At 39.1% G+C, this 26337-nt stretch overlaps 2 protein-coding genes and 1 non-coding gene across 4 annotated transcripts; 2 read left to right on the forward strand and 1 right to left on the reverse strand.

Moving 5' to 3' along the window:
• Nucleotides 1-5: 5 nt before the first annotated feature.
• Nucleotides 6-10693, forward strand: polg (polymerase (DNA directed), gamma). Its single transcript, XM_058408627.1, has 23 exons — nt 6-134; nt 490-1091; nt 1418-1613; nt 1822-1989; nt 2226-2372; nt 3057-3136; nt 3235-3417; nt 3561-3715; nt 3911-4031; nt 4104-4328; nt 4680-4797; nt 5070-5147; nt 5320-5421; nt 5525-5685; nt 5800-5853; nt 5931-6048; nt 6886-7021; nt 7618-7864; nt 7947-8069; nt 8269-8440; nt 8763-8971; nt 9112-9272; nt 9791-10693. Exons 2-23 carry the CDS (start codon nt 523-525, stop codon nt 9853-9855), a joined length of 3588 nt encoding a protein of 1195 aa, XP_058264610.1. The 5' UTR covers nt 6-134; nt 490-522; the 3' UTR covers nt 9856-10693.
• fanci (FA complementation group I) lies at nt 9890-24136 on the reverse strand. 2 transcript variants are annotated; one of them, XM_058408624.1, is made up of 38 exons: nt 23993-24136; nt 22420-22531; nt 21938-22010; nt 21727-21857; nt 21421-21574; nt 21256-21313; nt 20848-20889; nt 20568-20691; nt 20140-20225; nt 19860-19992; nt 19591-19671; nt 19367-19503; nt 18894-19074; nt 18726-18813; nt 18494-18624; nt 18293-18363; nt 17969-18083; nt 17647-17769; nt 17303-17371; nt 17090-17191; nt 16411-16590; nt 16154-16275; nt 15668-15829; nt 15282-15461; nt 15022-15188; nt 14646-14737; nt 14334-14450; nt 14186-14237; nt 13773-13900; nt 12365-12430; nt 12140-12236; nt 11819-12003; nt 11347-11403; nt 11125-11184; nt 10965-11039; nt 10778-10873; nt 10543-10647; nt 9890-10028 (listed from the first exon to the last, which is right to left on the reverse strand). In XM_058408624.1, exons 2-38 carry the CDS (start codon nt 22510-22512, stop codon nt 9969-9971), a joined length of 3993 nt encoding a protein of 1330 aa, XP_058264607.1. In that variant the 5' UTR covers nt 22513-22531; nt 23993-24136; the 3' UTR covers nt 9890-9968. The 2 variants fall into 2 exon arrangements, with proteins under 2 accessions (XP_058264607.1, XP_058264608.1); XM_058408625.1 differs by lacking the exons at nt 9890-10028; nt 10543-10647; nt 10778-10873; ... (1 more) ...; nt 11125-11184; nt 11347-11403 and having other exon boundaries at nt 11825-12038.
• A 432-nt stretch (nt 24137-24568) lies between these two features.
• On the forward strand, nt 24569-24641 carry trnar-acg (transfer RNA arginine (anticodon ACG)). Its single transcript has one exon. It is a non-coding gene; the product is annotated as a tRNA-Arg (tRNA).
• The last annotated feature ends 1696 nt before the right edge of the window (nt 24642-26337 follow it).

Here is a 26337-nt window from a genome sequence, read left to right on the forward strand (position 1 = left end):
GGTGTCGCTGTGTAGGAAATGGAGCAGTTTCAGTGTCAGGCAAAATGGCTTCTTACTCCTTGTTGGGTAATGTTCACGAGTCGCAGGTTACAGTTAAAACATGACCTGAACACGTTAGGGTCACTAAAACTCTGGTGAGAAATTCAAGGATGTTTCATTTCCTATGTTTTCATTAACGTGGTAGTTTGGTGATATTTGTGAATCATAGTTGCGAATATAAACTCACTGCGTGTTGAAGTTTACAGCGTGATCACAACGCATGCTCTAAAGAAGTCTGTTATGTTGATGCTTATGGTCAGTGTGATCCTGTGAATTTTCACTCTGATGCTGTTCGGTAACTCTATCCTTTTGTTGCTGCTTTGAAGATATGATCAAAGGCTTCTAGGAATAGTTAATCGTGATGTTTAAATGTGTACAGTTGGTTCTGTTATTTGTTTGTTTATTTATTTGTTTATTTGTTTATTTGTTTATTTGTTTTTGCTCATCCAGGATCTGAACAATCCTAAAGCATACTGAGGAAAGATGCTCCGTCTGGTGTCTCCTCGGAGGAGGTGGCGATGCCCTTCAGCTGCTCTACAGAGGCGAAGGTGCTCAGCTGCAGGTGAACCCAAAGTGCAGGAGCGTTCCACTGAGACCCGTATGAACCCTCTCAACATCCAGATGCTCTCCAGGAATCTGCACGAACAAATTTTTCGCTCCTCATCTGTAGAATACTCAAGTCAGGACATAGAGCAAAGCATCAGACATTTGGAGATGCATAATCTCTGGGGAAAGGAAGCATCACTGTTGAGTAATGTGGAACTGAAGTTGCCAAATATGTATGGCAAAAACATTGATGAACACTTCTGTAAGCTTGCACAAAAGCAAACCCTGCCTTATTTGGAGGCAGCCAGTCAGCTGCAGCAAACAGAACTACCCGAAATGCCCTCACAGTGGGCATGGGAAGTGGGCTGGGTTAAGTACATTGGGCCGGGTGGCGAACATACAAAGGTGGATTTTCCAGAGGAGAATGCTCTGGTGTTTGATGTGGAAGTCTGCATGGCTGAGGGCCACTGTCCTACACTGGCAGCGGCCGTTTCTCCAAATGCTTGGTGAGATGTAGAATCTAACTAGGGGGTCTTTTAAATCGTATCCACAAAAGCACAAGTGTGGGTGCAGTTTTTTTTAAATTGCAAACAGACAGGACCCATACATGCTATTTTAATAAAAGACAAACTGATTAAACAGCTGATATCAGGTATGGCAAGATTTAAAGGAAAACCATACTGCCCCTTGGAGGATACGATTGGACACCTCCATTTTAACCTGTATTATGTACATCTATAAAACTAAAAAAAAAATGTTTTTTTCTTGAAAAAATGTAATTTAATGTATTCAGCACACAATTGTATTTTGAATTGTATAATGCATGCCCTAGGTATTCGTGGTGCAGTAAAAGGCTGATTGAGGAGCGGTACAGCTGGTCCAGTCAGTTGACACTAGCAGACCTGATTCCTCTGGAGACCTCAGCCAACTCCAGCAGACCTCCAGGTGGACACTGGCAAGAGAGACTCGTAGTGGGGCACAATGTCAGCTTTGACCGAGCGCACATTAAAGAGCAGTACCTTATAAAGGTACACATCTGCTGTAGGTTTTATGTACCAAATACTAAATTTCCACATTTTACACAATCTCCATCATTTTTTTGACTGATCCTTTTGATCTGTGTCCCTTTGGTCCAGATCTCTTTGGATTATCTTTATGTATGGATTACAGCTACAATCTATGCAGGGTTATAAATATTCATTATCTAATAATTCAGTTTATGCTGCTTATGATCAGGGCTCCAAGATGCGTTTCCTGGATACGCTGAGCCTCCACATGGCTATCTCAGGACTGACAGGTTTTCAGCGGTCCCTCTGGATGGCCAGCAGGTATGGCAAGAAACAAGGACTGCATGAAGTCAAGCAGCACATGAAGAAGCTTAGACACCGCCCTGAGGGCCCAGTGGTTTGTGAACTTTCAAATAATTGACACAGATTTAAATTTTGCTTGTACCAGCCCTTGTTACCATGCACTGAACTTGCACATTAATTGATGGAATGATAATTGTAATTATTTATATTTAAATATTCAAGACTTAAAAAAAGTATTTACATATACATTCATATTAATGCTTGATGCATGCTTTAGATTAATTATTTCACTTATTATATGTTGTATCTGTTTTTGTGTGCTGTTTCTAGATCGGTTCTTGGGACTGGGTCAACATAAGCAGTATAAATAACCTAGCTGATGTCCATGCTCTCTATGTTGGAGGGGATCCTCTGGAAAAAGAGGCCAGAAATATTTTTGTGAAGGGGAGCATGAGTGACATTAGGAGCAATTTCCAGGTAAAAGAACAGACAGCCATGTTTTATATATAACCAGCATTATACATACACTGGCCAGGCATAACATATTGTGTTGGTCCTCCTTTTGTTGCCAAAACAGCCCTGACCCATCATGCACTGTGTGTTCTGACACCTTTCTGTCAGAACCAGCATTAACTTTTTCAGCAATTTCAGCAACAGTAGCTCGTCTGTTGGATCGGATCACACGGGCCAGCTTTCGCTCCCCACGTGCATCAATGAGCCTTGGCCACCCATGACCCTGTCGCCCCAATAACCACTGTTCCTTCCTTGTACTGCTTTTCATAGATACTGATCACTGCAGACCGGGAACACCCCACAAGAGCTGCAGTTTTGGAGATGCTCTGATCCAGTCGTCTAGCCATCACAATTTGGCCCTTGTCAAACTCACTCAAATCCTTACACTTGCCAATTTTTCCTGCTTCTAACACATCGACTCTGAGGACAAAATGTTCACTTGCTGTCTAATATATCCCACCCACTAACAGGTGCCATGATGAGGAGATAATCAGTGTTATTCACGTCGCCTATCATTGGTCATAATGTTATGCCTAATCGATGTATGTGCACATGCTCTGAAACAAAGCCATCAATGGTTCTTAGAAAACAATGCATTTACAAACATACTATATGATTTTATTGATTTACACCTTTTAATGCCTGTAGGAGCTGATGCAGTATTGTGCAATGGATGTACTGGCCACTCATGAGGTGTTTATTCAACAACTGTCCCTTTTCATGGAAAGGTATGATATTCCACATATACTCTGCACATATCTTTCCCCGTGAATCAGCTGTCACAGTTTAATCTGTTAACCAACTTTTTCTTTACGTATTGCTTTAGGTGTCCTCATCCAGTGACTTTTGCAGGAATGTTGGAGATGGGTGTTTGCTACTTGCCGGTCAATCAGACCTGGGACCGGTATTTAGAGGATGCCCAGGACACGTATGAGGAGCTTCAAAGGGAAATGAAAAAATCTTTGATGATTCTTGCAGATGATGCATGTCAGTTACTGCAGGATGAAAGGTACTGGCCAGCGTTGGGCTTCCAATAAGTGTTTAATTATGCACAGTTTATAAAAGGATCCTTTATGTGTTCAAAAATTAATATATGTATATGTGTGCTTAAATGTCATGAGCTAAACAGTCATGCATAACTTATAACGTAAGGTACAAGGAGGACCCTTGGCTTTGGGACTTAGAGTGGGATGTTCAACAGTTTAAACAGAACAAAATGACTATGAGCAAAAAAAAGAAGGCGAAACAGGAGGCTGAAAAAGCAGCAGCAGCAGCATCTGGCAACCTGAGGAAAGACTGGGATGAGGGTAAGATATTTAGCTATAGAGTACAATATGCGCAAACCATTAAACCATTTGTTTTTTTGCTATTCATATTTTGTTCTTTGGTGATATGTGTTAGTGTGATCCTGTGTGAAGCTGTACTTTTAGTAACACTAATAGTATTGTGCTATATTCATATTACATACCATTTACTGAAACTAGCATTATGAATCTCTGCAGATCCAGGACCTCCAGAGGAAGAGGAAGGGATGAAGGAGCCCAACAATGAGCTTGTGGAGTGGCTAAAGGGTACTGTGAGCTGCCTGCCTAAGAGGAGACAGCACATGCCTGCACACCCAGCGTGAGTACAGACATAACACGTTTTGTGTTTGCTCCTGCCATTTCTTAACCTCTTGACATTTCTGTCTTTTAGCTGGTACCGGAAACTGTGTGTGAAGATGTCGGAGGAAGAGGACTGGTCTCCTGGAGCCACTCTGATCAGCCTACAGATGAGAGTGACACCCAAGCTGATGGGCTTGACATGGGATGGTTTTCCTCTGCATTATACAGAGAAACATGGCTGGGGCTACCTTGTCCCAGGACGCAAAGACAACCTGGAGACCACAGAGGACACTGAAGGACCTGTATGTCCCTACAGGTACAATGAAATGATACAATCTATGCTTTTTACTCAGCAATTTTGTGAGTGTATCCAAATTAGTAAGATAAATACAATTGTTTGATATTGTTTTGTAGGGCAAAACAATTTAAATATAATTTTTAGCTGAATATATAACATTTAGTTGGTAGGACATGTTTTTGGTTGTAGACTGATAACATTTCTTGACATATGATTATTTTACTATAATATTTCACTATAAAATTCTTACTTTATTTAATGACTGTTCAATTTTAGTTTTAATGTTTTTTTAATTTTAATTGCTTTTTAGTATTATGGGTTTGAAATGTAATTACTGTTAATATTTGTTTTTGTGTTTGCCATCTCTAGGGCAATTGAGAACCTCTACAAAGAATATTGTGAACAGAAAGGGAAGGAACAGCCCCAGTGTTTGGACAGTCTGCCCTCAGATGACCTTATGCTGACTGACAGCAGTGTGTGGCAAACAGTAAGAATCTAAATGAGATGCAAGTCCATTGTGGGCATCACACCTCCATTCACTTTTAGGGGAGGTGTGTAGAGTGACTAATATACCTATAATATAAACTGAATATTTTTGGGAGGTGACAGACAGTAACCTCTGGACTAAACCTGGGAACATATAATTAAACCATTTACATTAACTTTACCACAAAGATTTATCATAAACTCTACTGGACACTACCTTTTTTTTTTCCAAATAAAGATGTGCTGTGTGTGTGTGTGTTTGCGGTCTTCTAGGTGGAAGAACTGAGTCGGCTAGAGGTCGTTTCTGAAGATGAGACATTGCCAAAGACAACGAGGGCCAAAAAGACTTCGGTCAGTTTCCATTTACTACAATGACAAGACTGACTTTTTCCCTTGAGATTGTTAACATCATGAAAAGGAGGATCTTAATAACGATCTACTGTGTTTTATTCTCATTTTAAGTAGTCATTTCTAAATATAGAGAGTAAACATTTCCCATGTTTATGTCTATTTGTTATCACAGAATCTGGACTGTGGAGATCATGAGTGTCCCTATCATCATGGTAATGGACCATACAATGATGTCAACATTCCTGGATGCTGGTTCTTCAAGCTTCCTCATAAGGTGACTTGAAACACCCCTTTTCCAAATTTTATTATATGAATTATATAAAACCCCACTCTGCATGTGTAACCTTGTGGAGAGTGACCTTGATCTTATGTGTCAGGATGGGAATGAGAATAATGTGGGCAGCCCCTTCTCTAAAGATTTTCTGTCTAAAATGGAGGATGGAACCCTCCAAGCTGGCAGAGGAGAAACCAATGCAGCACGTGCACTGGAGATCAACAAAATGATCTCATTCTGGAGAAACGCCCACAAACGCATCAGGTACACTCTAGAGTGCTCTGTCAGGAACGTTCTTGCGAAATTCCCTGTGGTCAGGTATTATCGATGTAGACTATTGTGTACTTACTATTGATTTTTTTTCCTTTGGCTGTGTAGTTCTCAGATGGTTGTCTGGCTAAGGAGGGGAGAACTTCCTCGCACTGTTATCAGGTATGTCAGGATTGTTTTGTACGGTCCAGTAATTATGTTGTGGTTGCATCTCTAAAATCATTTTTTGATCTACACAGACATAAGGACTACAGTGAGGAGGGGAAATATGGTGCCATTATACCGCAGGTTATTACTGCTGGGACAGTTACCCGCAGAGCTGTGGAACCGACATGGCTTACCGCCAGTAATGCACGGGTAAAAAAGAAAAAGTCAAGCTGAGTCTTGTCCATATATTCTACTACAGGGTGTCCAGAAAGACCAAACGCTATGTGAATATGTTGAGCAAATCTGAAAAAAAAAAAAAATGATACAGCAGCGAAGAAAATGCTTAGAGCAAAAGGGTGAACATGAAAATAGTCTACAAAATTACGTTTTGCTTTCATTAGGTCCAGAGGTTTCAGACATCTTTTAAATATTTATCAAAGTGTGAATGAAAAATTAGTAGAACTAGTAAAATTAGTATAATATACTGCTCAAAAAACAGTCAATTTAGTCAATTCTTATAAATATTATGTACTGAATCTGTCCAATATCTGTGATAATACAATACATTTTAGGATCATGGTAAATACTATTTTGCAAAACCTTTTTAAAATTATTATTATTATTATTTCACTAAAATTGTACAAAGGTTTGTTCAGTGGGAGAGGTTTGCTAAGTTGCTGGTTCTCCTTAATAGTCTCATTGACCTTGCGTCAAAAATGGGAAAGATTCAGGTGAAGTAAATATAGTGCATGAAATGACAAATTATTCAAACTTTGTGCATGCATATTGTATGACCCCAAAATTAATATGAGTCTAATTATGAGGCAATCACCAATTTAAGATCCCTGAGGCTTTTAGGGCCCTTGAATAACCACATCAAGGTTGTCTGGAGTTTAGTCTGGGACATCTACACTGCAATATTAACGTGTCCTTACCTAAAGTCAGCTACGATACACCGAAGGAAGAAGAACACGGAAATGATGCTTTAACTGAGGCTTTTATATAATGATCCCCTGAAAGTTTATGCATCTTAATGTTTTTTTGCAGCGGGATCGTGTAGGCAGTGAACTGAAAGCTATGGTTCAGGTGCCTCCTGGTTATCACCTGGTTGGATCAGACGTTGACTCTCAGGAATTGTGGATTGCCGCTGTGCTTGGAGAATCTCACTTTGCTGGCATGCACGGTGAGAGAAGATGCCATATTGATTTGCTCATCCTGAGCCAAAGATGATATAAGGCAGCCAAAGCCAAGTGCCTAATTTAGCAATTTGTCAATATGTTATATTATTATTGTCAGATGTGGATTTCCCAGGTCAGCATTTTCTGAGAGTTTTGAAACTTTTTGTCAGAACTGTAGCCCAACCTGATATCATCTCAGTCACTTGAAAAGCTACTTTTACAGTAGCCATATTTTAGATTTAAAATAAAAACCTGACTTTATTACTTCAGGGTGCTAATTTAATTGTGCAATAATAATTAATCATTTCAAAGACAAGTATGTGTTTCTGTAAATGGCCAAAATGCAGTGACATTTGTTCTACCAGTGTTAAGTGGTGTTTAGTATCCAGTTGTTACTCCAGCCTTAAATGTCTTGGCAGAAAAATGCATGTGCATGCAACATGTAGGCAAATCTCAAGTGTGGACAAAAGTCCAGCCATACCTTACTTACCAGTCAAATATCCTGTGTCTTTTTGACACTCAAGAAAAATAAAAATATTTGATGTCTTGTTTCAGCATGATGTATATTTGAACAAATAGGAGTTTTATTTGTGCCTTTCAGGTTGCACAGCGTTTGGGTGGATGACCTTGCAGGGGAAGAAGAGTCAGGGCACAGACCTGCACAGCCGCACTGCAGATGCTGTGGGCATCAGCAGGGAGCACGCTAAAGTATTCAACTATGGCCGCATCTACGGTGCTGGCCAGCCATTTGCTGAGCGCCTGCTTATGCAGTTCAACCATCGACTCAGCCAAACTGAGGCAGCCAGCAAAGCATGTCAGATGTATGCTCTCACTAAAGGACTGCGCAGGTACGAACAGCTGACTTCATTATTTAAACCCGTCTTAATAATGACATGTTTATCTGAAAAATGAATTATTAATTTGAAACAGGTATCATCTCTCAGAGGATGGAGAATGGTTAATTAAGGAACTAGGTATGGATGTGAAGAGGGATGAAGATGGGACTTTGTCCAGAGAAGAGTTACGGCGGATTTCAAAACTGCTCGGCCAGAGGTGAGATCTCTACTCACCTCTACTCTTAAGAATCTCAGTGTCATAAAACCAGTGCTGACAAAGCTTAAGTACTTATTTCAGAGCTTTTATTTTTGTCCATAGCTTACTTTGATTTTGAGCTGGATGGATCATACTTATTTCTTATTAAATGCCATGTGCATAGCTTGTGCTGAATATCTGCAATTACTTGTTCTTTTAGATCTCAGAATAAAAAGAAGTGGAATATTTATGGACGACGTGTGTGGACTGGAGGTACTGAATCCGAGATGTTCAACAAGCTGGAGAGCATTGCTCACTCAAAGCAGCCAGCCACCCCTGTGTTGGGCTGTAGAATCTCCCGAGCCCTGGAGCCAGATGCTGTCAAAGATGAGGTATTTTAATTTCTAAACCACAAGCATAAGATCCCTTTACTAATTAATAGATTTAGCTGTTTATGAGAGACAAATTTCTGACACTAGACTGCTTTTTTATTTTTGGAGCCCTCTGCTGCATGCAAGGAACATTAACCCTAAACATGCAGCTCTGTAGGCAAAAAGGTTCAAGCTGAGTTTTGCAATAAGTAAGGCTTTTTTTTTTTATAAGCCTTTCTAATGTGTAAGACAAAATAAGACTTTATTGATGGTAAGGGGAAATGAGAGCATATATACACACGTATGAAAATAAATAGTATGTTTAGTAAGTGTGTATTTTTAGTTCATTACCAGCAGGGTGAACTGGGTGGTACAGAGTTCAGCAGTGGACTACCTTCACCTGATGCTGGTGGCCATGAAGTGGTTGATGGAAGAGTATGATATAGATGGCCGCTTCTGTATCAGCATTCATGATGAAGTGCGCTACCTAGTAAAGAGTGAAGACCGCTATAGAGCAGCACTTGCACTACAAATCACTAACCTACTTACCCGGTCAGTACTGTACTGTTTCTACTGATAATGATTTTTTTTTTTTATCTGGTCCAAGCTAAATTTCATACATGTTATTTAAGGCTCTTGTATACCTGATGGCAGGAGGAACACTGACTCAGGTGCTTACCATGTCTCCACAGCTGTATTTTTGCCTATAAACTGGGCATGAATGATCTCCCTCAGTCTGTGGCTTTCTTCAGTGCTGTAGATATTGACAAGTGCTTACGGAAAGAGGTCAATATGGACTGTGTAACTCCATCTAATCCTACCGGACTGGAGCGCCGATTTGGACTAGCACAAGGTATGATTAACACATTTACATTGCTCTTGCACACTAACATAGAAAGGTGCTTGTTCCTGTGTAAATTAGGTCCAGTGGTTAAGATGTTGAACCACTCATTGAAAGGTCATGTATTCAGTTTTTCAGAAATACCAAGCTGCCACTGTCGGGCCTCGAGTAAGGCCTCTAATTGAACTCACCAGTTAAAAAAAAAAAATAGATAAATGACAGTTGCTATCATAACTAATTGGCAAAAAATATCAAACATTTTATAACATTTCAAAATTTATTAACCCAACCCTAACTAAGCAGCTTCAAATATTAGTTTCTTTACATAATGCATGAGATGAAAACTTTTGATAGAAGCCGGTTCTTTTCTGAATGTTTTTTTAGAAATGTATTATTTTTATTTATTTTTTTAGAAAAATGTGTTCAAAGATTGTAAAGTACATCTAGTGTATTACAAGTGGTTTCTGGAAATAAGACCAAACATTAACGTGAATGAACAAAATTAAATATGTATTATTTTTTTTAAACAGGTGAGGCCTTGGATATTTATCAGATCCTTGAGATTACTAAAGGGTCTTTGGCCAAGGGAAGATAGTCTAATCTCTCCAGTATAAAGCAGGAGAAACCACTGGACGAGGCCAACTGCTGAACATGCACAGCGTGGTGACTGAGGATCCAGAGGAAAATCCAAAGTGCAAATATCTTTTTTCACTGCTTTCTTCTCTTCTTCTTGGGAGCCTGGCTCTCCACAGACGCTTGAGTGTCAGTCTAACAAAAGAAAGATAGCAGATCATAAGAACAGGAAAAGCTGTTTCTCAGCATGCATCAAGCTGTTAAATACCAAAAGGTTTCTTTCCAGTGTGTAAATGTTTTGAGAAATATCTTAATTATTACAGCAATTCAAGTGTTCAACTTTCAAAAGTTGTTGTATTTAGTTGTATTTCAAAACTCTTACAAGAAGAGTGTTACAGTATCCTTTACAAGGGTTTATTTTGTTACTCGTATTTGTTGACAGTGGTGATGTGTCCTAGAAAAGTTTAGAAATAATAGAAATATCTTGATGTATCTGCTGAAGTGTTTTGTTTTAAGATTAGGCTGTCTCTCTGCTGTGTTATGAACATCACCTGTAATGTAGGTTATCCAGCTGAATGGTTCCACATTCCCACTTTTTTTATAATTACCTTGTAATATAAGCTTAATCATCTAGCATTGCTTTCCACGTAGCTACTAAATAATAAGCCTAAAGCTTTGTAAATGTAAAAGAGCATAAGTAAACCAAAACCTGCTGGCTCTCATGCTGCTGCTCCTGTAATGCAGCTTCCAGAGTGGCAGTATTGATCCGAAAGTCCCGAGAAGTGCTCAGCTTCATATACTGCATCAGATTAACCTGAAGAACACACAGCATCCTGAGTTATTAAACATTTCTGAGTTAATTTTTGTATTTATTGTTTTCAATTTCCCTATTCTGCTTTTACAGTTATTTCTTTTTTAACAGTATCAAAGATTTGACAGTTTACCTTTGACTTCTTGGAGAGAACAATTAGAAACTTCTCATATTGTTCAATATTGAAGATCAGAGTGGGTATAGGTTTGCTGTCACGAAGAACCTTAGCCTAAAGCAATATGGTTTAAAAGAGAGCATTACGTAAGGGCTGAGAATGTACTAGATAAATATAGGAATTTCAGAAAAGTAAAAATCCTTACAGAGGCAGCCACAACTGCTTCCTCCTCTTTTCTTTTCTTCTTCTTCTCATTTACTCCTCCATTTATCTCACCACTCTGTAGTGAAATCACCAGATAAATGTAACATGAACATTTAGCACGAGCCGCACACTGAGCAAACAAAAAGAAGACAGAAACTTACTTGTACATATGTGATGAACGAATAGCACTGAGGGGTGAGGTGAGAGCCTGATAGCTTCACCTTTATGGACACAGATACACACACGCACCTTACATTATGTAAACGTGGGTGAAAGGACCATTGTGCTTAGACACTGAAATTTTTACTCATGCTCTTTGATAAATTCTAAAGCTAGACTCCCCCTTATGTTTTACATCCATTATTATAATCAGGGTTCCTCACCAATTTCTCCAGACGAGCAGGCAGTTGACCAGGATGAGCTACACACAACTGGATATACTACAGCAGGAAGAGGAAATGTTACATTTGTGTGATATGTGAGAAATTCCAGTTCAGCATTCACAAATGTTAAACCCGATTTAAAGAAACTGATCACACTACACAAGTAATAAGAGCTGTAATAGGCTTCTCAAACTGGCATCACGTGAACATGTTTAGGATGAATGAGATGATCTATTATGAGATATGTAATTTTAGTAATTTTTCTTTTATTTCACGCCACATTAAAGATCTGTTCATTCCGTGCAGCACATCTGACAGGTAAAAGAAGAACAGTTTATTTTGGCAGCCCTTAGTTAGTTGACTGTTTCACTACTGTGCTTCTGAATTCATGGGTTTCTAGTTTTATTAATTTAATGTAATGTATTCAAATGCTATTGTGGGAAGTCTGTGTATTGCTAGGTGTGGCTCTCACGTATTTGATGAGGGTGGTGAGAATGGCGTAGGTTCGGCTGAGCTCTCGCAGCAGGGCATCTGTGCAGGCACCAGGAGGCAGAGCTGTTTGCACAAGCTCATTCAGAGCTGTCAGCAGTGTGCCCAATTGCAGAGTCACTGCTTTTTCCACAGAGTCCTGCTGGGCTGATGACTGTGAGGTGCCTCCTGCCACACACACACAGTGCATACATACAGCTTGCCTTCAAGAATTAAAGGGCGTTACCAAGTGTGTCACCAATTTTACAGCCTTTTTAAGTTATACTACATAGTATTTCTAATACCAATTTAAAAAAGGTCACACCTGTTGTTTTTCTTTCAGATGCTATCTGGCCTTTTTTCTTGGCAATCAACCAGTCCACCTCATCCAATACCCTCCCCACCTGAGACAACACTAAAAGCTAGAGATAGAGTCATTTCATCAATCAGATTAATGTCTCAGGGATTGTAAAGGTGTGTAGATAAACCAGTAAAAAAAAAAAAAACAAATCGCTGGTTATGAAGTGAAAAATGAGCTTAAAGAACTCACTGTGGTGGATGCTGCTGTCTTCATGCTTACAATGGCAAAGTGAGACTGCTTCTCCACCTCCACATCCTGCACAGAGAGAAACAGGGATAACAAAAAACATTATCATTTAGTAGACCTCATTATCAGTAGTAAACACGATGTGATGTGAAACTACAGTAAGCACAGGCAAGAAGAGAGTGTAGAAAAACCTTCTGCAGCAAAAAATAAACAAAAAGCATTTGTCTTACACTGAATTACAGTACTGTGTCGGAACTCAGAGCCCCTCTCTGAGTGGACATTTCAAGGTGGTTCTAAAGCCTTTTTCAATTACCAATATTTTACAAAATCTTAAAGTTCAGATAAAAAATGCAGGAAAAGCCAAAGAAATCAAAGAACTCCTCCAGGCTTGAATGAGAAGAAGCAACCTGGCATTATTAAAACAATATCACTGAAAACGGCACTCAAATACACAGATCCATGAATCGATGCAGTCAAGTACGACCCCCTTCACAAATCCCCCAGTATATATACACTCTAGCCCAAGTACCCCACCTTACTGGTCTTCATCTATTTTTTAGGATTGTTTTGACGTGACCTTCATACAGCCTATGTGTCACGTGTTGTAGTTTAACAGGTGTTAGTTGCTGATCTACCTGGCTTTACTAGTTGTACTTCAGAATTTATTTAAACCAAGAACATTTTTTATTACTTATATGTTAACTTGCATAACTCTAGAACCTACATGTTCCATCTATTGGTTTTTATTACTTGTTATTTGGTTGTTGTTCATGTGCGGTTCATGATGGTTACCTGGCAATCACTTAAAATCCTGAAGATTTTTACCCTAACTTAAGGAAAGGATGCTATCCTTCTTTACTTTAGTTGTTTTCACTAGTTGCTTATAAGAATAATGTGGTAAAACTATTCTTTAGTTTAATTTGAATTAAGTTGAGTCAGTTTATGTATTTTGGTTAGGATTGGTTTATTTTAATTTGGTTTTAAATCTTTTCTTCTTAAAATCTTCTCCACTGCTTCAAGCCCTTTAACCCTTTTAGGTCCCTATCTGTATTTTTCCATCACGTTTGTGCTGACCTGCCAGTCGATGGTTTTCCTCTATGTTTACATTAACATCAGCCACAGAAATAATATTATTCTACTTGGATTTAACTTGGTCCACCTCTCCTATAAACCCACCATCCCTGCGTCTCACAACATCTTCACCTAGGTCACAAAAAAGTCATGTACTGTTTTCCTCCCATTATCGATGTGGCAAAGCTTTCATCTGTCACAGTCACACGTGCTACAGATGATGGTACAGGTTAAGTAAAAAAAAATGCTGAAGTACTTTTTTTAGGGGTGTGTGTGTCATCAGTCCAGTTCAGTCCAGTTCTGTGTGCGTGTTTGACAGGCAGAGACACAGATACTGTACCTGGTCTATGTCCCCTAGCTGACTGTGAATGTCCTGACAGAGCTCCCACAGCAGTGACACAGGACTTTTATAAAGGACATGTAGACTGAAGAGCAGAGACAAAAGACCCTTATTGAAGGATATGTCCTCTGCAAGAGAGAAAAAGAGATCACATTATCAATAAGGGAAGTAATAAGCCTTCCAAATTGAGATCATATAAAGTTGAGGATTCTTCTAAATTAATTCCCTAAATGGCAGAATTTTGAAGAAAGTTATTTTTGTTTAAAGACACATGAAATACTCTGTTCATTCCGTGTGGGGTAGCATATCTGCCTGCACATCCAACAGTTGAAAGGAAAGTAGAGATGTTACACCACATGAGTTATTATATACACACACACACACACACACACAGAGGTATAAGCAAGGCTTACCAAAGCTGGTCTCTTTGCAAATCTTTACTGTCCATGTAACCATCTGGAGAAACTGAGAATTGCATATACAGAATATCAATTTAAGAGCCTCTATACAGGGGAAAAAAACCTAATAACATGCAAGTGTAAGTAACTTGTAAATGAGCACCTGTTGGGAGTTGGGCTCCAGCAGGCGGGACAGTACACTCAGGATGCTGACCAGCAGCTGGGCCTCTTTGCTGCTGAAGTCTTCCTCTCCTCCACTCAGTTGGCTGAACAGGGCACGCTGTTCTCACACACATGGTTAGATTTGGCGCTTTACTTTTTTCTTAGAATTTGTGTGTGATTAGAAGAATTTAGTCCAAACTGCAATACTGTTTGTTCCTTGTTTCTTTCTTGCCTCTTACCAACCTATATCATGCAAAGTCTGAGCAGCATACACTAACTGTAACACTAACTGGTCCATTAAAAAAATTTCTACCTGAAATTGCCGAATGTAGAAGGCAGCCTTTTCTGTCAAGCTGGCAGTTTCAGGCGCACCATCCTCCTCCTCCTCGTCCTGTCTGCAAACATCTGAAAGGAACAGAGAAACACTTCAATTACTCACACTATAGAAGATGCAGCATTAATGTCTGTCTGAATTACACAATTGAACAAGCTGTCAGTCAGTCCAGAAATACAGTGAGAGGGAATGCTTCTATTCCTTATATAAAATAAAGTGTTATTTGATATGCATCATTTTCAGTGCACTTCAAATTTACACACAAAAAAGTATTCAAATTCAGACAAATTTACTGTCGCAGACTGTAACATGGATAATCACATTGAATATTTTCCCTCACTGCAAAGTCACCTACCCAGAGAGCATAGGAAGTTGGACACTTTGGTAGGGTATTGTTGTTGCATGGTGCTAAAGATGCGCAGTAAACCCTCCAGACACAGCAGAGACACGCTGTAACTCTTGTCCTTCTTCCCAGCATCGTCCACAGATGATGGGATGTTGGTGTATCGCCACATCAGCACACTGAAAAAAAAAAAGACATGATGGTAACATTAACAAAATGTCTGTCTTACTTGCCCTCCACTCAAATTATATTTGTTTTACATGGGAAGAGACCTAGTGATTTCACAGAGATGGCGGAATGTCTTGTCAGAGTTCTGGCCATCAGGTCCATCCGTGTAGCCCGTCTCCTCCAGCTGTTGAACCTTCTGCAGGGCGACACTTACACTGTAGCGAAGAAACTCTCCACTGGAGCGCAGCACTGACAAGCTCTCCTCATGACTCTGAGTACTGTCTCTACACAGGAGAACACAGAGTGTTGAACTGTTCAGAATAGAGCCACCACAATCCATAATGAGGGAACAGACATGTTTAAAGAGAATATCCTTGGTCACCATCTAATCTGCAAGCCATGGTATACTCCTCATTTTTAAAGTGGCCTGTTAACATTCATGACAAGCTCAAAACCATACTCAATAAAACATGTGCTTAGTGCTACATACCGGAAGAGAGCAGTCAGTAGTGTCGAAACAAATCCCACAGACAGCAGACTGCGAGGAGTTTTACTAGAGGGTGTCCGGCCTTTTCCTGACTTCTCCCTCAAGATCTCAGCCAGTTTGTGGTAACGATTGAAAAGCTCCAGGACATCCTGAAAACGGCTTTTGCTGCACAAGACACACATAAAAATAGGCATTGTATTAGTCTTAATTGGGTCATAGCTAATAGCAGACTTATGAAACTGCTCCAAACACATTTCTACAACTAAAATTTGTCTTACTAGCGCCACTGCTTCAAAAATACATGGAACAATAACATATGCTTCATATAAGAAGACTATTCTGCAGAAACCCTGCTACCCAAGTCCAATGAATAAACATACCCAAAGGCCTTAGGCTGTGTTGGTGGAACTGGACACTGAAGCATAAATTAACAGGGGTGAGCCATCCTAGCAAGATCCATGACACTTTTAAACACATGCTTATGATTACCTGTAGTTGCCTGTGATGAAGTTGTATTCTACGAGAACCTCATAAACTCCCATCACCAGCACGGCATAGACATTATTCTTCACCCCAACGCTGGATGCCATGGAGAACTCTGCAGACTTATCCTTTGAGAGAGGAAGATGAAGTTTTTTGTGGGCTGCTCAGACAAGTTTCACAGTTTGAATAGTCTGTAGGAACACTTCCTAAAGCTTTATAAACGAAAAATGACACTGTTGGTATACACTAGCACTGTGACATACCAGCTCAAAGTCCTCCAGCTCACATTTAATCATGCGTCTAGTTGTACTCTCCAGAATTACACGGAGTTCATCCTGGAACCCTTCTTCGTCTTCCTCTTCGTCATCGCTCTCATCTCTAGAGGGATCTCTCACACTCTGATACCACAGCAGGCAGTGGATGGTACAGGAGAGCAAGTGAGCCTTAAAAAAAGCAAAAAAATAAAGGCTAAATAAGACTGCATTAAAAGAATATATGAACAAAGGTTAACCTCCACCTTCCTCCAGAAATAGTCATAGTAAACAGACACTATATCATATCTTTAATCATTAAAACTTACGTGAAAATTTAATTGAATCAATTAAACCTCAAATGAAATATTGAAGCATTTTTAGTAATTGCATTTTTCAGTGGAAAAGGCCTTATGAACATGGATCCACTTTATATTATACCATAAATACTCAGGATGTGACATTGTAAGTAAAGGTTGCAAACTAGCTGTGAATATTTGTTGTTTCATAGTTGAACTGGTTGGGCTTCAATGCTAATTTAAAACATGTCAAGACAATTAAAATTTAGAATCAGTTAACTTGAATCTATCCAATGAGATCAGACTTTAATTGATATGATGTTAATTGTTTGTTTGGCAGTGATTAATACAATTCACAAGATTCTTTAATTTTCATATACAGAGGACAGTACCAGGGGCTCCTGGAGGAAGACCTGATCTCCTTGCGCACTTATGCATGGTTCCAACTTCACAGGTGGCAAAAGGTCCTGCTCAGGCTCATAGTATCGCCTCAGCTATAGAATACACATTGATACACAATTTAATATCTAATATTTGCCAAATCATGAGAAGTTAATAAATATTAAACTTGTCAGAAAAATAGACATACAAGTACAACCACCCACCTGTGACAGAAGTGTCTGCATGATTGACCCGGCCAACTGAGAGTTACGTCGGAGTACATCATGGAATCCCTATAACAAAATTAAATAAATAAATAAATATTTAAATAACTGCAGGAATGGTTTAAGTAACATAAACAAAGAGTTCAAGGTGTTGACATGGCTTGCAAATTCCCCAGATCTCAATCCCATCAGGCATCTGTGAGATGTGCTGAACAGACTAGCCCAACCAAAAAAAAAAACACACTTTTCATCTCTGGATCAAGAATGTTACCAGTGACTGTGAGAACAGGAGATAATCAGAGACACTTAAGTAAAGGTAGAGGAAGTAAGGAGATGACTCTGACCTCATAAAGCATGAGACGCACATCCGCCTGCTGGCTGAGACAGCGCCGAAGGCTGCTCAGGATCTCCAGACAGAAAGCCTCATTAGCAGCAGCATTATAACGTGAGTGGATATCTGCCTGGACCTGAGGAACACAATACACAAAATTCAACCAAACACATAATGAAACGTAATGAAATGAAAAAGTAAGATATTGACATATTGGAAATGCTGTCTATCAATGACCACTGAAGAAACACTTGTATTTTCTGTACTAATCATGAAGGACGTCAACAACTGCAATGCAGGTCATAAGCACTATAAATGATTGGCAGTTTGGTTACCTGGCTGGAGGTCAGTGCCTGGCTGGACTGACTGGAGGCTAAACTTCCCAAGACCCGGAAGTTCTTCAGCAGCAAGAGGAAGCCAGCCACAGCAGATTTTCGTCCATCCAACTGGCTACAAAGAGTAATAATGTATTAATTATGCTCTAGTTAGTAAGAGAGCTTCTGAATATGACAAGTCTCAGAAATATTATGGTATATTTAAATATTTATATCTATATAACAGTATAGATACTATACAAACAGCATCCAATCAGATTCCAAATGGCAGAAATAGAATGCACCATGAAATATTCAAAATAGTAACGTAAATTAGATTATTACCTGGAGAACATGGCTTTCCTTAGCACCAAAATTAGGGCATCCTTTAAGCTCATACTGACCTTGAGCAGTGGCTGAAAAGAAGAAACATCACAGACCATGTATAGAAAGTAGCATTGTTAACTCGCTCACAAATGCCATGGATATATTTTAAATGTCTCAGTAGCTAATGTACAACAAAGCTCTTTAAAAAAAAAAGGTTACCTGCACTGCTTTGAGTAGTCCCTGCACTGTGGTAAGAGGCAGGTAAGATAACTGGTCAAACGTTTCTGTCACTTTTGAGGAGGACTCCAGGAGGATCATGGGAGCAGATATCACAATGTTGGAAAGCAGGTCTGGAACAGAGAGATAAATGATTATGAATTAGAAAACACTGTAGACATATTTCTATTACTTGTGAATCTTTGGATGAGGACTATGATGCTTAATACGGTACCAATAAAATGTGTAACTGGTGAAGCCGTCTTAGTAACTAATCGATTCAGGACTTGCTCCAGGATTTCTCCCCTGATCGGCTCATGCATCTGAAGGGGAAACCTTAGCTTTTAAAATAAATGTTTTCAATAGAATTTCAATCTTATTAGCAAAACATAACAAATCTGACCTTGAAGCACTCTAGAAGAACTTGCCCACCGAGTTTACATGCTAATTGAGAAGGCGTTTTAGCTGTAGCAGTGGGAATTTCAATGGTCTTCCCAAAAGGTCCAGCCTTTGGTCCAAACAAATCCATAAGGATGAAACCTAACTGCACCAGGCTCTGTGTGACATGATCCCAGCCAAACACACTGCAGACAAAAGAGCCAAATAAGAAGACATTAAAATCTGTGTGTTATTTGCTAAAACGGATAAAAACAGATAAAAGATATCTGTTCATCTAACTTAAGTCTAAGATCAAACAGCAGCAGCGCTCATTTTTAATACCGGCAAACATTTGGGACCATAAAAGCCAAACACTATTCCAACACTCATATGACCTAGAATATAAACTGACACTATCCCAAAAAACCCAATTAGAAATTTCTTCACTGTTGTATTAACAGGGACAGTAAAAGAGACACGAGATGTGCTCCTGCTGACCTGTTTCTGACTGTGTCCGTAATCATGTGAGAGATACTGTGGCAGGAGGGTAGTAGGTCCTGCAGAAACTTAGAACCTTGCTGTGCTTGCTCATCCTTGAAATTCTTAATGATTGCACCTTTCAAGAACTCAAACACCTAGGCAGTAGATAAGAGACAAAGATTAAAGCCACATGCATTAATACAGTGTTTGCTAATCATTCCTGAAGGTGCCCGGTCTCATACTTGTTCTTCGTAGCGCTGAATACGAGCCACAGAAAGCAGCAGAGCAATGCTGAAAGGACACAGCGGCTGACCCTGAGATACCTACAGAGACGAATACAATGAAACATGACATTTTTTTGTGGCATCTGCATTTCTAGATGAGATCAGAATCTAATTCTCACCAGGTTTGTGGGTATAATAATGCAACCGGCACACATTTTAGGTACAGACAAACTGAATCTTTGAGAATAAATTTAAAGATTGCATGGAAACTTTGAAAAGATGTTTACTTTAAGGCTTTTTAGGAACTCCCTGCCAAGCTCATGGTCAAGCCGAACTGCAAATACAATGTGCAAAATAGCAGTTCCTTCCACATGTCTCAGCTGGTCCTGTGGGATGGTCTGTACCTCAACATCCTTATTCCTGATAACACATTTAGCATCGGTATAATACTTGGATCAATGAAAGACAATATAGACTCAAAATCAACAACAATAACATCACAAAAATGCAGTTTCAAGATGAATCCACCCACACACAAACAAATGCAGTATAAAAGATCTTACTTACTCTCCTTTGCTCTGCTCCTCTTTCTGGCAAAGGTCCTGCTCTCGAAAGTAGTTAATAATTCCTTCCAGTAACAGCTTTTTACAGCCCTGCTCAAGAAAGACACACAACTTTATGTAGAGATCTATTTGGCTATCTATTTTATCAGACAATCATTAAGGCAAATCAATTTCCACTAAAGGCATTTTCTCAGAAAAATCTCAGACAAAACTTTCCTAATCATTTAAAAAAAAAGAATACAGGTTCACTTACCTTACATTACCTTACATTAACTAGTAGGATAAGTTAAATCCTAAGCATGTGCGTTTTCTTTCTTACTTTTTCTTTCAACCTGGCAACATCTCTTTTGAGGACATCCCCTTTTCCTTACATACTCATTTAAACATAGTGCACTGTTTAATATGAAAGGCAGGCATGTGAGATCAGCAGACCTTCGCAGACAGAAGCAGCAGCTGATAAATAAGAGGAGGAATCTCTTGCAGGTCCAACTTATGGAACATCCTGAGGACCTTCTCAATCAGAAACTGTAGCTCCTCTGGAGATAAGGGAACATCCCTTAGAAAGACAGAAAAACAAAGGAAACATATTCAGTTAAAGAGGTACACAGCCACAGCACAAAGAATGCAAACAGAGTTAATATAATTTAAAACCTCATGGTAATGTGGACTCAGGTCCATTACAGAGGAAAATACAATGGGGGTTCTTTCTAACCTGAACATGGTGGTAAGGTGAATCACACACTGTGGGTCCCACCTGTAAAGAAAACACATTGCAAAACTATATGTAATATGTACTGCCAGTATCATTTAATTTACACTCAAAAAAAAAAGCAATGACAGCTACCAATCATTTATAGTTCCCAATCATTTTTAACTTGATATCCCTTGGTGATAAAATGGAAACAATTTCAGCATTTATTTTTATTCTGGCAGCTAAAGTATACAGGAGAGTAGTAAATTCTGCACATAACCTAATCAAATGTTTCTGTAATTACTAGAGAGCTCAGGCCATCCTAGCCACAGCCTGACCATAGTGACTGAAAAGAGCCTACTTAACTAATTGTGATCAATCCATTATACATGTCATTATATTTCATTTCCTTATACTTCGTTTTGGTACCTGCTTGAACAAAGGCTATTGATCAGCTGCTTCTTGTATTCCTCTCCACTTAACTCTCCTAAATACAAGGGGTCAGAACAGAGTACGGTAATGAGTGATATAACAAAATGTTAACAGACAAAGTAAAAAACACTGAGATTTGTTGTGAGGGGGAAAAAAAAACACCTTTGCCATAAGCTAAAGTCTCTGTAGCTGCCAAGGCAGTGAGGATGGTAGGGAAGAGCTCCAGTGATTTACCACTACCCATTTCACCCCCTTTTATTGTATCCACATATAAAGATGATAATGTTGCCAATGCAGGGCCAGGTAGAGCATGTGTCTAAAACACAGAGTGGAAAAGAAAATAAATGATTCCCTCCAAGCACATACATGAGGACATGATTGTATTTTAGACCTTAATGGTGACACAATGCTTTCTTCTAAAGAAAAAAGACTCTAATAGAACTTTAAGACCTGTTTTTTTTTTTTTACCTCTAACATTAGCAACCCGATAATATCTGAAGCCACTTCTGTCTGCAGGTCTCCCGATTCACAGAGAGGAATGCAGTGTTTATATACACACAGCCTGCGACTGGCCCCATCTGAACTACTCCCTGGTGAGCCTTAAATGAGACGTACATGGAAACAATGGTTAATTTTTAGGAAAAGCAATGCATGTCAAAGTGGGTGTTATGCAAATTACCTTTGAATATAGCTTTGATCAAGGCCACTGTATCCTTTCCTTTCAGGGCAGCATTTGTGATCAGTGCAGTCAACTGCAGAAAAGGTGATCTTAAAATTATATACACTAATTTCTGTTATGTCCCAAAAAAATCCAATTACTTTGCAAAGCTTCATTATTCATGTAAATCAATCACAGGATTCGGAAAGTGGTACACATTTCCATTTCCAAAATATTAAATATTAAATAATGCAATACACAACACTATTTAAAGGAAAATTAACAGCAAAATCTAAAAATAAATTATAACTAAATAGGTAAACAATTCCTTTGCATTTTCACACTCAACAATGTATTACGGAAAAGCTGAAAAAGCTCCTCTCTGCCCCTTGTTCATTGAGATAAATCAGTGCAACATTTCAGCGCAGCAATATAATCACAAGTAACTTGCACTTTTCCAAGATTCTTATCTAGTTTTTCTACATGATTTTTCAAACACACACCTGATCATCAGACAGAGAAGTGAGGTGATGCTGAAGCTCCTTTAAACCATCTCCCTCCGATAAGGACAAAATCTTGTCAATAGCTGCTTTCATATTAAATGTATATTACGCTCTGTGAACATATTGAAATAATTGTTATAATATAATAACTGATGTAGCATCAAAGTTCTCCAACATGTCATTGTACACTGATAATATGAAATACAAAAGCAGCAATTAAAGTACAGTATAATGCACGAAAAATTTTATTCCCTGTGTAATGTAGGAATATAATAGGGGTGACATTCAGAGTGTGACATAATTCTATGTTGGCAAATTCATATTTGTGTCCCTAAACGAGTGACATACACTATATTGCCAAATGTTTTGGGATAATCCTCCAAATCATTGAATTCAGGTGTTGTTTTTCAGGGGTGGGTCTTGGCCTCTTAGTTCCAGTGAAAGGAACTCTTAATACTTCAGTATACCAAGATATTTTGGACATTTTCATGCTCCCAACTTTGTGGGAACAGTTTGGGGATGACCCCTTCATGTTCAACATGACTGCGCACCAGTGCACAAAGCAAGGTCCATAAAGACATGGAACATCTTTGGGATGAATTAGAGCAGAGACTCTGAGCCATTCCAAAACTGGGACGTCTGCCTTTACATGCACATGAATGTAATATGGAGTTAGCCCTCCCTTTGCAGCTAAAACAGCTTCAAATCTTCTGGGAAGGCTTTCCACAAGGCTTAAGAGTGTGATTATGGGAATTTTTGACCATTCCATTAGAAGCATATTTGCGAGGTCAGGCACTGATGCTGGATGAAAAGGTCTGGCTCGCTTTGGGATGAATAAAGTATGTATGTATCTATGTATCTATCTATCTATCTATCTATCTATCTATCTATCTATCTATCTATCTATCTATCTATCTATAAATCATCGCAAAGGTGTTCTATCAGGTTGAGGTCAGGACTCTGTACAGGCCAGTCAGGTTCCTCCACACCAAACTCATTCATCCACATTTTCATGGACCTTGCTTGGAAAGGCTCAAAGTCTCCGCTCTAATTAATCCCAAAGATGTTCCATGTCTTTATGGACCTTGCTTTGTGCGCAGTCATGTTGGAACAGGAAGGGGTCATCCCCAAACTGTTCCCACAAAGTTGGGAGCATGAAATTGTCCAAAATGTTTCGGTATCCTGAAGCATTAGGAGTTCCTTTCACTGGAATTAAGGGACCAAGACCCACCCCTGAAAAAAATGATATGGAGGGGTGTCCCAAAACTTTTGGCAATATAGTGTATAACTAGACAACTCGGTGTGTGTTACATACAGGATGATAACAACACAAACAAAATAATCATACTCCTCAGTGCTATTGGTTAGGTTATGTAGAATTACACATTAACAAGTATTTAACTGAAGTTATCTTACTTGTTTATTTCTATATTATGTTGCTGTTCAGAAAAGCTATACCGTACAACCACAGAGCTAAACACTCGTGTTTTCAAGCTTAAAGTGATTTAAACGTCTACAAACACTACTGTTGTGCATAAATTATTTGTTACAGATCCCATAACACGAACATTACCTTTCCTGTGTTTATTAGTTCGTTCCTATCGCATCCACAGAGACGGAAATCTTCTTTCTCTACAGCAACTGAAACTCCCGCCAGAGGAGCTGCCGTTTAACTTCCTCATACGTAAACTGTATAACGGATTCTCATTGGTCCATTCCGTTAACCCCGCCTCTCCTGACCAATCGTCCCACACGTCCAGAAAATAGCAGAACGTAATGAAAGAGCGCGTGAGTAACGGCTGCCTCCTGATGGATGGTTCGAATCTTGCGTGATTTTCAATAAAAATATAAATGCGAATCTCTCTAATAATAAAACCGTTATTGCACTTTAATAAAATGCGGAATGGCTCTGATACATCCACTGGTATACAGGTTGCCCTAAATATAAAAAAGAACGTTTTATTGCAAACTTAAACACTAGACTTAAAAAAAGGCACGCTGTTGAAATCGCTGCTTTAATAAGGTTATTGAACTCATGTTGGTGATCTGAGGACAAGTGGATTCCTGGGATGACCGAAATGACTTTGACCAAGTCACAAATTTAGGTGTAAGGACTATAATCAGCTCCATTTCAATGCACTTCTGTATCGGGCCAGTGGCGCAATGGATAACGCGTCTGACTACGGATCAGAAGATTCTAGGTTCGACTCCTGGCTGGCTCGGTGTGACACTTTTTCACATCATCAGCTACTGTTCAAAATCCTCCAATACCACTCATTATGTAACGTATTTCGTATGAGTTTGCTATCCATATCTGTGTAACATCATCAATGATTGACTTAAGTAGGAAAAAAAAGTAAAGAATGCTGAACCACGTTGCTATAGCCCTGGTGCCCATGTCATCTTATTATACACCTACAAAAGTACACAAAGCTATTACACACTTGTCACTATCTGTACAGAAATTTGTCTGTAAATAACTTGAAGTGTTAAGTATATTTCTATTTATTCTTTCTAATTATTCTTTCTAACCCTAACCCTTGTGGTATGTTGTGAGTTTATTGTGTGCTTGATGTCTTGTGCTACTCTTGTGTTAAGGCCTAAACCTCCCTGATGCTATAGCGTTGTGACTTTTGTGACACCAAATTTCCCCTTGCAGATTAATAGAGTACATTAGGGGTACAATATAGGTAAGAATAATTGACATTTACATTTTCTGCATAGGTTATTTTGCATTAATAATTTGTATATATCGCATATAATTTGTATTTTTAAGGGGTCCTTGGCTTTTGTGTGTCTAATGAGGTTACTTACCCTTGCCTAGTGCCTGTGTCAGTTCGGGTTCGAATCCCGGGCAGGGCGCTAACCGGCCACTGAAGAGTTGACTCAGTGCAGGTCCCAAACCCGGATTAAAGTCGAGGGTTGCTTCAGGAAGGACATCCGGCGTAAAATCTGTGCCAACTCGAAACATGTGGACCAAATGATCCACTGTGGTGACCCCAAACAGCGAGCAACCGAAAGAACAACAATTTGTATATACAGTATCGAGGTTTGTTATTTGGAACATAACAATCTTTTTTGCGGATTTTCCCGGTATATCGCGGTATCCGCAGACCTTATAGTGAATTGTTTTTATGCTGAAATAAGGTAATTTATTAATAAAAATATAATTATTAATTACAAAATATAAGCATTAATAAAATGAAATGTTAATAATACATAAAATACTAATCAGAGTATTTACTCAAGTGACAAAGAACACAGCGTTGTTTAGAAAAGCGTGGTGCGGCGATGCTGAAAATCAAAATTTAGTACGGCTGGAGGAACGAGTCAGTTTTTCGCGTGTCACTGTCTCGTGTGTTTGGTTTGTTCTGTGTACGCTGTATTTTTACGGTTTTTCTGCAAGCCCTATTATGCCACCCAAACGCTCTGCACCTTCTAAGGCTTCTGGCAAGAAACATACATACAGTACTCATTATAAATGTGATTTTTTTAAAAAAAATATAACTACTAATTTTCCTGTAACATTATCTTACTGTCAGTTTCAACTATTTGGGTCCCGCGCTCCCATTGGCGTGGCCCAGGTACGATTCCCGAGCAGGGCGCTAACCCAGCCACTGAAGAGTTAACTCTCAGTGCCTGTCCAAAGCCCGGATTAAATTCGAGGGTTGTGTCAGGAAGGGCATCCGGTGTAAAACCTGTGCCAAATCGGACCAAATGATCCACTGTGGCGACCCCAAACAGGGGGCAGCTGAAAGAACAACAACATTACAAATTCCAAGCATAGAAGGTACATTTTGAGAAACCTTTACGTAGAAATTACAATTGTTAGGCCACTGAATAAATTATTTTGTCAATCAAAAAAGGAATCTGTGGATCTATTAATAGTGTTACAAACATAACATAAAAGTGTATTCT

Source organism: Hemibagrus wyckioides, linkage group LG14 (genome assembly GCF_019097595.1).
Source record: "Hemibagrus wyckioides isolate EC202008001 linkage group LG14, SWU_Hwy_1.0, whole genome shotgun sequence".
In the NCBI taxonomy this organism is placed as follows: Eukaryota; Metazoa; Chordata; class Actinopteri; order Siluriformes; family Bagridae; genus Hemibagrus; species Hemibagrus wyckioides.

Excerpts from the sequence above, each read along its gene's own strand:
- fanci (XM_058408624.1), bottom strand. The coding sequence starts at position 22,512 with ATGAAAGCAGCTATTGACAAGATTTTGTCCTTATCGGAGGGAGATGGT. Across the intron at positions 15,830-16,153 it reads TTCATCACAGGCAACTACAG|CAAAAGCCGTTTTCAGGATG; the intron begins GTAATCATAAGC and ends TGTCTTGTGCAG. Across the intron at positions 15,189-15,281 it reads CATCTCTGTGAAATCACTAG|TGTGCTGATGTGGCGATACA; the intron begins GTCTCTTCCCAT and ends TTTTTTTTTCAG.
- polg (XM_058408627.1), top strand. The coding sequence starts at position 523 with ATGCTCCGTCTGGTGTCTCCTCGGAGGAGGTGGCGATGCCCTTCAGCT. Across the intron at positions 2,373-3,056 it reads ACATTAGGAGCAATTTCCAG|GAGCTGATGCAGTATTGTGC; the intron begins GTAAAAGAACAG and ends TAATGCCTGTAG. Across the intron at positions 7,865-7,946 it reads CTCACTAAAGGACTGCGCAG|GTATCATCTCTCAGAGGATG; the intron begins GTACGAACAGCT and ends AATTTGAAACAG.